The sequence below is a fragment of the Dryas octopetala genome, chromosome 4, assembly GCF_963921425.1.
Source record: "Dryas octopetala chromosome 4, drDryOcto1.1, whole genome shotgun sequence".
In the NCBI taxonomy this organism is placed as follows: domain Eukaryota; kingdom Viridiplantae; phylum Streptophyta; class Magnoliopsida; order Rosales; family Rosaceae; genus Dryas; species Dryas octopetala.
In genome coordinates, this window is record NC_141369.1 from 22,346,015 (window position 1) to 22,359,422 (window position 13,408).

General features: G+C 37.5%; 3 protein-coding genes across 3 annotated transcripts; 1 reads left to right on the top strand and 2 right to left on the bottom strand.

The window, feature by feature from the left end:
* Window positions 1-131: 131 nt before the first annotated feature.
* ULT2 (Developmental regulator, ULTRAPETALA) lies at window positions 132-4,251 on the top strand. Its single transcript, XM_086240489.1, has 3 exons — window positions 132-718; window positions 2,296-2,620; window positions 3,824-4,251. The coding sequence occupies exons 1-3, from the start codon at window positions 508-510 to the stop codon at window positions 3,996-3,998; spliced, it is 711 nt and encodes a 236-aa protein (XP_086096615.1). The 5' UTR covers window positions 132-507; the 3' UTR covers window positions 3,999-4,251.
* An 897-nt stretch (window positions 4,252-5,148) lies between these two features.
* On the bottom strand, window positions 5,149-8,892 carry NAF1 (nuclear assembly factor 1). Its single transcript, XM_086240537.1, has 3 exons — window positions 7,730-8,892; window positions 6,870-6,947; window positions 5,149-6,720 (listed from the first exon to the last, which is right to left on the bottom strand). The coding sequence occupies exons 1-3, from the start codon at window positions 8,729-8,731 to the stop codon at window positions 5,401-5,403; spliced, it is 2,400 nt and encodes a 799-aa protein (XP_086096663.1). The 5' UTR covers window positions 8,732-8,892; the 3' UTR covers window positions 5,149-5,400.
* Window positions 8,893-11,622: 2,730 nt separating this feature from the next.
* LOC147288285 (uncharacterized) lies at window positions 11,623-12,102 on the bottom strand. Its single transcript, XM_086242239.1, has one exon. The coding sequence runs from the start codon at window positions 12,024-12,026 to the stop codon at window positions 11,820-11,822; it is 207 nt and encodes a 68-aa protein (XP_086098365.1). The 5' UTR covers window positions 12,027-12,102; the 3' UTR covers window positions 11,623-11,819.
* Window positions 12,103-13,408: the final 1,306 nt, after the last annotated feature.

A 13,408-nucleotide genomic window follows, 5' to 3' on the forward strand; every position in this document is an offset into this window, starting at 1 on the left:
TGATTTTGTTTCCCTTGGCCAGCTCATTCATTCATATTCATTCAACCCCATTACCAACCCCTCTCTCTCTCTCTCTCTCTCTCTCTCTCTCTCTCTCTCTCTCTCTCACACACACACACACACACACACACACACACACACTCTTTCTCTCTCTATCAGACTCCTAAACGCTTATATATTTTTTTTCTCTCTCTCTCTCTCTCTCTCGCCCTCTCCCTATACAAATACAACTTTCAACGCTTCCTCCACCAGATCTCTCGGAGCAATCCTTGGATATGCGTGCCTCTTAGACCCCCTTTTACTTGCCTCTCTTTGTGGTTTTCTGGGCTCTTTGGGTTTTTCTTCTTGTACCCAATAGAACCCACTATCCATCACCCCCGACCCATGTTATTTTCCTTGATTTTATTGGATTTTCACTGACTTTTTCTTCGATTTCTCTCTCAAAAGCCTTGTGGGCTTTCTGGGTTTCGATCAAAAAGCCTTCTTTTTAGAGAGAGGAGCGGAAAAATGGCGAATGAGGTCGAGAGGGAAAGTGGGTTGGTGATGTTTAGCGATGAGGAGCTGAGAGAGGTGAGTGGCGTCAAGAGAGGTTTGGACCATATAGAGGTCACGTGTGGCTGTACCAGCCATAGATATGGCGATGCTGTTGGGAGGCTTAGGGTTTTCGTCAATGGTGATCTTGAAATCACCTGTGAATGCACTCCTGGCTGTCAGGAAGGTCTCTCTCTCTGCCTTCTTTGTTCTTTTTGGGAATAGGGTTTTGATTTTTATGCATGTTAAATGTGCGTGTCTGTGTTTTGAGTTTGAGTTCATCGTGAACTGGGTGTTGACGTTGATGGGTGTCACTTTCTGCTCGTCTTAAATCTGCCTTGGATAAGAGTTTGTAGGGATGGCGAGCAAAGCTCGCAAGTTGTTCATTGTTCTTTTTCTGGTTATACAGTTTAAGTGTATGTTGTTTTGTCTCAGTGAATGCGTTCTTCATAATATCATACAACAACGTAACGCAGTTATATACTTTTACATTCTTTTGCTTCATAAGTCGAGTTGAGCTTGTAGCGTGGCCTGTTTTGGACTAAAGAGCTTTTCTTTAAGTGGTTTTCTTGAGAATGAAACCTACATTGCCATTGTGGTTGTGCTTGTAACTTCTTAGACTTGGTTTTCTAGGTCTTCCATTGATGCCCCAGTTCTGCTCCTTCTGTTCTACAGAGTAAGATGTTGTAAAATTGCACAGCATGGTTGAGTTATTATCGGGTTTTGGCCATCTTTCTATGTAATTTTTCTTGTAAGCATGTTAGCACTAGTGTGGTTGATTAAATTGTTTATCATTGGCTTATGGCATTTATAGTTAATCCAATATTAAGCATTTTGTTCTTTGGCCACCAGCCTTTTTGTGTAGGGAATGAACTTTGCACTTGAGTTCTATTGACCAAGCAAGTTTATAACTTTTCAAGCTAGGCTGTGTTATTTGATGTCTGTATGCGCATGTGGTCTCGTTTCTACAGTGCTATGATCAATAGGAACTGAGAATATAGCATGGAGTTTTCAAGAATACCTCTTTCTGACAACCGAGGATCTGAAAGTGGTGCATCCTCTCTTACTTAATTGTAGATTTTGGGTTTGCCACAATATTATCCATGAGGAAACTCCAAAAGATTGCTTTCAGAATTTTAAGTAAAATACTGTTGTAGGAGGAGGGTCTATTTTGAAGGAAAAATGTAGAAAATATTCAGTTTGAACTTGGGTTTATGACTGAATTTGGAAAGCACTGAAAACACTTGAGGATCTGATAACAAGATCCTGGGCCTTTGCTGTACTTTTGAATTTCAAGTTTATTTTCCTCATCTAAATAATTTGGTCCATCAAGGGCAGTTGTTCTGTTTGTATAGCAAATAGTTGTGTTGAAGCCGTAACTAGGAAAGCTATTCTCTTATCTTCATAATTGTCTTGTGTCTAAGTAATCTCTTTGTGCTGTCAGTTCCTTTTATGGCTCTAACAAGATAATGAGGTAACACATTATATTTTATGAAGCTAACTTAGCTATTTATAGGTCTGTGTGATCTCTTGAGCATATCCAGAAACTGGTAAATTTTCTTTTTTAACATTTGAAATTTTATGTTGGCAAGGATCTAAGCCTTTTCATGTATTATTTAACTATTTTAAGTGTTCATGAGGAAAGGTCACATTGAAGTGTCTGATGCTTATGCTTACATAGTCCAGGATTATTTTTTTCCAGTTCATTTCAACTCTCATATTTTAACCATCTTATTTTGTTCCCTTTGTTATTTTAATGACTAGACAAACTGACTCCTGCTGCATTTGAGAAGCATTCTGGAAGAGAGACAGCTAGGAAATGGAAGAATAACGTTTGGGTAATGGTTAATGGGAAGAAGGTTCCATTGTGTAAGACAGTGTTGCTCAAGTACCACAATGAGGCATCAAAAAGTGCTAATGGGTCCCACAGATCCCACAATGGACGGGTTTGTCACCGTGATGAGTTTGTTTGCTGTACTAGATGCAACAAGGAGCGCAGGTTTCGCCTCCGGACAAAAGAGGAATGTCAGATTCACCATGATGCTTTGGCTGATGTGAATTGGAAATGTTCTGATCTGCCTTATGACAAGTATGTTCCTATCTTACATTGAATAAATGCTTGTGCTTGTTAATGGATCAAGTTGTTTTCCTCTCATACTGTTTACCTCTCAGGATTATATCTCCACACATACTATAGGCTATTGGCCATCAAGGAACCATGTCACTAGTTTTAATACTTTTTATCTCTCAAATTTGAAATATATGAATAAACTATTTGTTCCATCCTTGTGCTAATGGCTTTCTGTAAACTATTTTGTTTTTAATATTCTGTTTTATTCACAATCTTAGAACTATAAATGATTGCTTATTGCAGCTTCTATTATAATCCCTTTTTATGTATATATACACTGCATTCAGCTTCAATGATTCAGTAGTGAGGAATTAGTAAAGATGGATGATAGCATGATTAGCATCATTTGTGGGAAATTGACTGTAGGTGTTATTAGTTATTACTTTATTTATTTTTTTGTTTGGGGGGGGGGAGTACATATAGTCCTACCTAATATTGGCAATAGTTTCTCTGAGAAGCTTCACACAAGGAAATTAAACATAATGTCAAAGACATGGCTTCCAACATTATCAGACTAGCCTATAGTTTGGTGGCAATCAAGTTAGCCTCAGGTGAAGAAATAGGCTTGTAAAACAGACACTAGGAAGCAGATATGGGGAATGACCAATTTGGGGAATCCTTGCTAGGGACATTAGTTTTGAGGGAGTCAATATAAATGGAAAAGTATTGGCAAGTGATTCAAGTTACTCACCGAGGAATGGACTTCTGGTTATCTATTGTACAGAAAAAATAGATTTTACTTAGGTGAATGATATTTTTTATTTATGAAATGAACTGGAATACTGCTGTAGAAACACATCCCCTCTGAGTTCACTGCATTTTATTCTTTTACATTCTTTGAAAGGTAAGCAGTGAGTTACACATGCCAGTCTATATTTTAGGCAGAGGTAAATCTATCTTCAGGTGCTTGTAAACACATCTATAACTGTGCAAAGGGATATGGCTTAAAGGAACTGACCTACAGGGTGTGTATGTTAACATACATGAAAACCAGTGCACACACCCAGTATATATATATATATATATATATATATGTATGTATGTATGTGTGCATGTGTGTATGTATTAGGTGTATTTAGAATTTTACACACTGTTGCTACAGTGTATGTAGATATGTTTAAAGGTTCAATAACATTGATGTGAATGGTTTCTGTATTTCAGGATAACATGTGATGATGAAGAAGAACGAGCAAGTCGTAGGGTATATAGAGGCTGCAGCCGTTCTCCAACGTGCCAAGGCTGCACTTCTTGTGTGTGCTTTGGCTGTGAAATTTGTCGTTTCTCAGATTGCAGCTGCCAGACTTGCACCGATTTCACAAGGAATGCTAAACCTTGAGCAACAGTCTTTGTGGTCCTGATATTCTCCTTTGATCATATGGGTTGTGTGCACCCATAATGGTTCCGTTGAAGCACCCCCACCCCCCCACCCTTTTTCCCACATTAGAAAGAAGCCCAAAGAATTGAAAAGCAGTTTCTATTGACATTCTCCTTATATATTAAACTTGTTTCCAGTCTCCGAGTTCAATGTATGTTGTTCTCTTGACTGGTTTAGAACTTTCTAATTTAATGATTTATTCTCATCATTTTTACTTGATTAGTGCATGATATATTTAATTCTGTTTTCTTTATATATTATTTAAAATTTATTGAGTTGATGCATCTTTTGGAAGCTTAGATTGAGGTGGTGATTCTGTTCCCTTTCAAAGACTTGGCATGCTGTCTTTCCTAGATTAACCCCTGAGATGAGCTATGACGAATAAAAGAATCGATATGTGAGTGATATCAGAAGTTGTAGAAGTTGTGAGTCTTGTGACCGCTGAAGATTGAAGATGCTATTATAGAGGGGGAGGATAGAATAAAGAGACAAAATGGGGGTAAGGGTTAGGGATGTTAGTGATTTGAGCCTTTGTATTTGGTGGTGGAACTTGGGAACTTAGTGATAAAGGAATGCTAACGAGTTGGGCTCAACTAGAAGCAACGTTTCAAGTATTTACAGCTCTCTCGAGTTTCATCTCTGTTTGCCCATAGACTGGTTGCTTGTTGCAAAACCATCTCAATCACTAAAGCCCAATTCTAGAGGAACAGTGTAGACCAGGTTATAAATGTTAAAAAAAAAAAACTTGGTTAGAATGTTACCACCTTACAAATGCAAGAAAGAAGTTACAAACTTTTTGGGGTTTTTTTTTTGGATTTTTTTTGGGGTTGGGTCGACTGATGTAGACTGGAAAGTGAAATGGAAATTGGATAGATATGGGTTAGGGCATGTCTCAAGCTTAGACTGATATCTAATTTACTTAAGGTTTTAGAATGAGGGCAACTAAAGGATCATGTCAGGCAATCCAAGCAAATATGTAGCAGTTTCATAGATGGAGGGAGGTACACTCTTGCCAACAAAGAAAAGGAATGTAGCTTATACATCGTTTAGGAAAAGAGTACAAATTTGGGGCTTGAAAATCTGCTTCCAAAGTAGGGCAGGAGAAAAACAGTTACCAAACACATGAAATGGGGAAGGGGGGCATGTTGGCATTTAAAAAAATGGAGAAAATGTTAAAACATCTATGTCCATTCCTATACAGAACCAGAAAATACAAAACGATAAAATTGGAATCACAAAACACAATTATCAGAAGCAAGTAAACAAAATACAGAAAACCAAGCAATTCCAAATGATGGCTCCTCCCATAGCCTGTCATATTTTAACTTCAGTGTGCTTGGTGCAGCAGAGCATGCCAAAACTTTCACCTTGATTGCTGCCAACCTCTTCCACCTCGACCCCCTCGACGATATGGTCTCCTTCCACGACCAGAAGATGCACCCTGATTAAATTGCTGGGGAGCATCAACGTTGCCTGCAATTGCAACAGGTTGTGGCATATTACAGTTCTGTTCAACATGTAATCCATTTGGTCGAATTACTTGTGCTGCATTCAAGGTTGAGTGAGTAGGTTGGCCCTGTAAACCTATCCCAAATGTTGTTTGGTTGAAGCCATGCTGACCCACCATCCCCTGTGAATGCACGGGTCCTGCAAAGGCATTCAACTGTCCACCTGGTGTAGGTTGGCCCTGTAAACCTATCCCAAATGGTGTTTGGTTGAAGCCATGTTGGCCCACTAGCCCCTGTGAATACATGGGTCCTGCAAAGGCATTCAACTGACCAGTACCAGCCTGCTGATAGAACGGCAATCTGTCCGGAATAGGCATCTGATAGGGGTATTGATGTTGGTAGGGTGAAACCCACGGCAAAGTATTATTTGGAAATCCATTAGGAAAGGGTGTACTTTGTGGCTGAAACGGCATTCCATTTGTCCAAACTCCATTTGGAGTTGCGTTGATACCAGTGGTCTGTATAGCAGCTGGAAATGGTGAAGTTAATCCCGTCCCACTAACCAAACCTTGTCTTACTGCAGAAGAAGATGAACAATAACCACGATCATGCATTGGTACAACTGGAGAGAAATGACGGTGGTGTTGATTGGGAGGTAGCTGACTCGCACCCATTGGTGTTTGCTGGGGTGAAGGTTGACCATTTTTCCAAGGCTCTGGAGAGAAATGACGGTGGTGTTGATTGGGAGGTAGCTGACTCGCACCCATTGGTGGCTGGGGTGAAGGTTGACCATTTTTCCAGGGCCCCATCTTACTTTTAACCACTTTTCTGTGGTTTTTCCTATTGCCAAGATTCTGGTCATTCATTCCCCTCTTTGTCATTTTTTGCATTCTCTTGTGTTCAGCCTCTTTCTCATCATCTGAAAATTCTGCCTCATCTGACACCTCTTCATCATTTGCACCAGATGCATCATAACCCTTTCTGTAAAGATCTTTTTTATTGAGCACATGATCCGCAAACTCTTGAACAAAAGAGATCATAGTGCCACCATGTATTCCAGCAGGGATTTCACTTTCTGAATTGTATCTTACCACATAGTAAGGGTGTATGACAGGTCCAAAGATCTCATCTACCATCCCCAACGGAGATCTACTTTCGGTTATCCATAGAATAGTACCCTCATTTAGAGGGTTGTGCTTCTCAACCCCTTCTACAATGACTTTGGTACCAACAATCTGTAAAATTAAAATTGACATCAAACTCATATAAACTTTATACAACAAATTGAAATGCATCTTCTGAAGTGTCATCTAGATTCTAAGTTTTCAATGACACCTGAGATATTGATGGACTTCATGTTGCATCTAGATCCTTACGTGCTTACCGATAAAACAACTCCCACAGGCAGCATCTGATGATGTGGTTGCAAGGTCACATGCACTGGAGGAATTGGTGGAAGCACCTACAAAGTTCAAAACAGTCCATTTCAAGCTATTTTGAGCCCATTTATCTACTCCGGAAAGCTAATTTCATTGAAGGTTTATGCCATGCATATCAGAGAATACGAATGATGGCAAACAAAGATATAGAAAGCTAATTTCTGAAGCTATTTTGCAACCAATGCATGTTATAATACAACAAAAATTCAGAAGCTGGCAAACAAAATTTCCAAAGTAACTTTTAACAAGTAAAGTTGCCCAAGTTAAATGACACTGAACACTAAAAGCTAAGATTATCATGCTTTATTAACTCTTAGCTACTTATTTACTAAAGAGTCTTCTGCATGCCAGACCAAAATGCTGACAATCCTGAAATCCAATTAATATGAGACTTATATCATAGAAAAAGGAACAATTTAACATGGTTCACATGAACACATAGTGAGGGGGAGAGCTGAATACTACTTTCTTGCTTGCTTACAGAACCTAAGTACCTTTTCTTTTTCTCAATCCCCAACTAAGTCAACCAACCTCCATCCCAGAAAGGTTGAGGTTGGCTATCTTCTCTTCACTAAAACGAAATCACCTCTACCCTCTACCCCTCAGCTAAGCTAATTTATTAGTAAGGACCCAATGAAGTACCATGATCTCAGTCAACTCCAAAGAAATGAATAGAAGACTTTGCGTCCACCTCTTACCAGAGAGTTCATAGCAGATTATCAATTCAAATATGCACAGATTCAGTAATGGCTCCAAAAATAAAAGAGAATCGACACATAGAAAAATCAAAGGAAAATTTTCTCACCTCAAGCTCATTCTTGGACCTAATGGGTCCTTTTATAGCTCCAACATCATCCTCTTCCTCGTCTCCATCATCAAGAATATCAGCATCAGTCCAAGAAACCTCCACATCTTCATCATCACCATCATCATCATCTTCATCTTCATCACCACCACTTTCATTATCTTTATCGTTTGTCTTGTCTACCATCTCCCCTCCATCAGCATCCCTTATCTCACCTTCTTCAACTTCGCCAGCCTCGTCCAACTCCTCCTCCACCTCCACCGCCACCTCCATTCCTCCTTTCCCTTCCTCCTCCACATCCGTATCATCACCATCATCATTGTCCTCATCACTAGAGCTACTACTCGAAGACGATGAACTTTCACTCTCAGACTCCGAACTTTCACTCTCGGACTCTGAACTTTCACTTTCAGACTCATCATTCCCTGGTTTACTCTTCGCACCATTCCCACTCACTATTTCGCTTTTCTCATGATTCTCACCTTCAATCTTGGACTCTGAACTCTCACTACCATTCTCATTAATCTCTGGTTCTCTTTCCACAAAATCACCACTCAACATTTCACTCCTCCTAGCATTCCCACCATCAATAACCGAACTTCCCTCGTGCCCTCCTAGCAAACTAACCTTCTCCATCTCTTCCGCAATAGAACAACTCAAATTTTCTGACATATGACACTCCACCTTCACCACACAGCCAGACCCACAATCAATTGGGTCAGACCCATTAACAATTGGTTCAGACCCATTAAGAATTTGGCCTTCACCACTAGTTTTCTCTCCAATATACTCTTCTTCAACCATCTCTGCCTCAACCCTCCCTGTCTCAGCCATTTCTGGGTTTGTTATTTCCTCAAACCAATTCTCGAAGTCCAAAAACGAATCTGCAAACGACAAATCGTTGGCTCTGAGATCACAAGGTTCAGGTGGGTCCTTTGAATTCTTGGGCTTTGAAGCATGATAGGCGTCTTGGAGAGTTGGTTCAGAGATGAACCCTACCATCGAGAACGCAAAAAATTAGGGTTTCAAAAGGAAGGAATTGGGCTGAAGAATGAGAAATGTGAAATTCCATGGTGATAAAAACAAGCGGGCGTATATATAGTTTGAGGGTTTAATGGGGTTTTGCTTGGAGGTGGTCCGGTGCTTAAACCCTACTAGGGTTTTCGAAATTTTCAGAAGAATATAAAGATCGCGGAGAGTTCGGAAATTAGTTAATAAACCTAAAATACTGAAAATAGAATAAACGTACACGACGTCGTTTGAAAGGAGTTATATTTTATAGAAACCAACCTCAACCCAAAATATTAAAACAGGATAAACCTAAAACCTTACAAAACATAAAATATCAACAGAATAAACTGATACGACGGCGTCTGAAAGGGATCAATGGATTGTTTGATTAAAAGATGATTAGGCTTTAAGTCTTTTAAAAAAATTATTTTTAAATGGAGGTTGAGAGTGTTTTAAAATTTATAAGAAAATCATTTTAATTCATAATAAAGTCCTTTTAATTTATAAGAAAATCATTTTAATTCATAATAAAGTCATTCCCCGATTTGAAAGATATTTCTCCTATTTGAAGGGTATTTCCCCTCCTAAGGTGTAAAGTGGATTTCGTAGAGGCTGCAATTAGGTTTTAACTCCGAGATTTTGGGCGATGGCCAAAATCTTGGAGTTAAACCTAACATAAAGCCGTTAAAAAGGAAAAATAAAATGACTTAATTAAAAATCCTAAATCACTACCGGTGTTAGTCTAAGAAAGACTTATAAAATGGACTGTATTCTAAGTTTTCCTTTAATTAATATATATATATTTTTACAAGAAATTAATATATCTCTTAAAAAAATAAAAAGATCAATTATAAAATACCTACATAGACTATAGTGTCACTTTCAATTTGGTACATGAGTTTTAAAACTTAACAATTAGATTCATAATTTTTGCTTCATTTTACAATTACATATCTTCCGTCATCCTCCTCTTGTTAGATCTGTTGTTTTCTGCTTACATGTCTATGTTAAATGTCATGGACACTAATGAGACACATCTTTTCGACATTTTATATTTCAGCTTACTTTTTTTTCCGCCCATCAGATGAGTATTTTAGACATAAAAATAAGGTACAATACCCATCTGATGGACATAAAAGAGTGAGCTAAAATCTAAAGTATTGAAAAGATGGGTCCCACTAGTGCCACGTGGCATTTAACGTGGACACATAAGCAGAAAACGGCGAATCTAACGAGAGGGGTGACAAAAGGTATTTAATTGTCAAGCGAAGCAAAAGTTGTGTATCATGTACTAAATTGAAGTGACACTATAGTTAATGTTGGTATTTTATAATTGATCCCAAAAAGAATTATAATCATATAACTTATATAACTTCACACTAATTTGATATGTTCAGAAAATCGTGTGCACATTTCATGAATCAAAATTGAAGATTTAAACCCTATTATCTCCAAATCATATTCATCAATATATATGAACAAAAATAAAGAAAGAAAAACATACAAATTTTATAAGGACTCATTAACTACCAGGTCCAAAAAAAAAGTATCTTTCTGATGTCACATCTCTTCTTGTATATCACATCTACTATATGTATTGTGAGAAAATAAAGTATGTCCTACGACAAATGAATTATTATTTTGAGATGCAAAGTTTCATTTATTTGAATTGTAATTTATAAGAGAGGCTTGAATTGCTTAAAGTTGATTGATAAATGTACCACACTACCACATACCAATTGATTGGCAAGTATGCAACTATATATAGCTTAGCTCTTAAGAAAGGGAACAACAATATCAAACTTCAAAGCTAAATTCAAGTTATAACATTCATTCATTATAGTCATAAGGTTCCAACCGCTACCCACCTACATGAATAAATATTGAAAGCAGCTCTACTTTAATGCATGGCATTGTTAATAAAAGTAAATACTCAGCTCTACGATGTCTGCCCTCTCCCCAAATACTGGAATTGACACTAAAATATTTGTGGAAACGTCGTGTGTTGTCCATGTCTTACTCTTTTTTTTTTTGGCCAAGGGTCCATGTCTTACTCTTAATTACTCACTTTGTCATTGTCCTAAATTTTAATTTTGTTTTTTCAGGAAAGTCTTACAATACAATCTTAAATGTTATATTATTATTCTTTAATATGTGAATGTGACGAGTTTACTTCTTTGTCTTTAACATCTCGAATGATATAAAGTTGTATTGTATGGCTTTTTTTGTTGGCTGGGGGGAAGAAGCTTGATACTTGTCAAGTCCATAATAAGGCAAAAGGATTAATTTATTATTATTTTCAACTTTACTTTTTCTATTATAACATTAATTAATTCTCAATTAAGGATAAAATGATACGATAGAATAAGATTTTTTATTTTTTGTTTTTTGAATTGTAGAGGCAAAAATTGAATACCATGTCAACAACAATAAGTGTAAATATATACTTGATTGGGACAATCAAAATAAGACAGAAATAGTAGTATAAACTGTATAATATAAAGTAGTATATTTCCCCATTTTTGGCATTTGACTTGCATAGTACGTATTTATTGCACTGGAGCGCATGGGTTTTACCCCCAACCTAACACCAAACCTCCCTTCAACTCTCTTAACTCTATCTGCAGCTCTTACCAATACATCGACTTTCAATGTTGACTTCCAACTGGTGTCCAGTTTCTGCTGTTAATTTCTAGTTGACACCATGAAGGCAACCCAACAACCCAAAAACAGAGAAACAAAAATGTGTATGTTGGGCGCAATGCGATCTCAAAATTAGTGAAACCAGAGATATATCAATAACTTCTTTTTTCTGGCCAAGGAGATAGATCAATAACTAATTAATGAAATTATACACTAAAAAAGTGCTTATTACTAATACGTAGAATGAAGTTTAGTCATATATATATAAATCATAATATCGAACTTGTTTACGAGTTAACAAGGAGCGTGAATAGCATTACCCTAAACTAAAAACATAAAAATGTCGGCCTAACCATATACATGTGTACCTCTATATCTAACCCAGAGAATACAAATTAATTACCATATTTCAAGAAAAGGTAATTAAATTATAAAATCATCGATAAGATTTGAGTATGGCTCCGCAGAAAGTGCATATGATGGCTCTCCAAGACTTCCAATAAAACGGCACGTAACAAAATCTCGTAGCGGTTTTCATGTCGGCCACGCTGGCTCCTCCGCCGCACCGCGAGCATATTCCGGCCGCCGGCTTGCTCTGTCGCACTTGCCGCGTCTGGTCCACCAGAAAACAAAACACCACCATCTCGTGTTTCGGCTTCGATTGGGAATGGGATTTCGTTTCGGTTCCCGAACGAAAATGTTTGTTTCGGAGCTGAGCAAAGCAAGACTCCGAGTTGAGAAACAAGAAATGCAATATTCGTATTTATATACGCGTCAGAGGAGTTGAAGGTCGAGCAAGTTTTCTTATCATCTTCGTTTTCGACCGTTGGATTTTGGAGTTGTTCGGGGTTTAGTGTGCTCCAACAGGCCAGTACATTGTTGCCAACTGGTTGGGGGGATGGTTTAGGGGATCTTGTACGTACACGTGGGGGAAAGATGGAGGGCTGATAATGATGTCGTGATTAATAGAGGCCAGCAGGAACTGTTGGAGTGAATGTGGGTGGCAGACTGGCAGTTAGTAGGTCCTTGTTCATTTTGTTCTAGTGGGCTGGGCTGGGCTGGGCCTCGTCACAGTCAAACTTTTGAAAACCAATCCGTCATCCAGCGATCAGTAAAATTTTTAGTGTTTTTTAAATTGAACATATAAAAGAGTTAATTATAATAAAAATTAGCGAATTTACTAGAGTATCATTTGTGTTAGGTGAACTTTATTTTTAGATTCTTAAGTCCACAAATATTTTTTCAAAATTCCATTAAATATTTGCATGTGACAAGCATATGAAGGGCAAAAGTGTTAAATTTTTAGATTCATGTGTTTATCACCCCCTCCCCCCATAAGATTACCTTATATAAGTACTCTGCCTCCTTATCACTCAAATTGAATATTGGTTTGGCCAAAATCGGCTACAAGTCACAATCACGTGCTAAATAGTGGCTGCAAATTTGTTTTGGCCCATTGGGTATGTCATATACTCATATTCATGAAATATCTGTTGTTCTTAAATTCTGGGACCTGCCAACGCACCATCTTTCTAAACCAACCATCAACATAGTGATTAGAAGGTTATAATTAGAAATGTAAAGTTCCACTTATTTTGGAGGAATTTGGTCCCATATTTTTCTTATTTTCATTTTCGTAGAATCTGAAATTTGTATACTAAATCATAAAATTTAATATTGAGTGATATGAAGCATATGTGGTCATTGAGTTTGAAATGTGTATAAAATTGAGTTAATTACACTTACACCTCCTGAGGTTTATCGTCTTTTCACATATACCTCCTGAGGTTTCAACAATTACACATACACTCCCTAAGGTTTTAAAACTGTTACATATAACCTCCTATAGTGAGACGAAAAATGATGATAAATTATGCAAAAAGGCATGCTAAGGAGTTAAATGATCTAATAAGATTACTCAAGGTGTAAGGTCCAACATCAATACAAATATTTTTTTTTTGTTTATTTATTTTTTTCTCTTGTTTTATATGCAATAGTTTTGAAACCTCAGGGAGTGTATGCGTA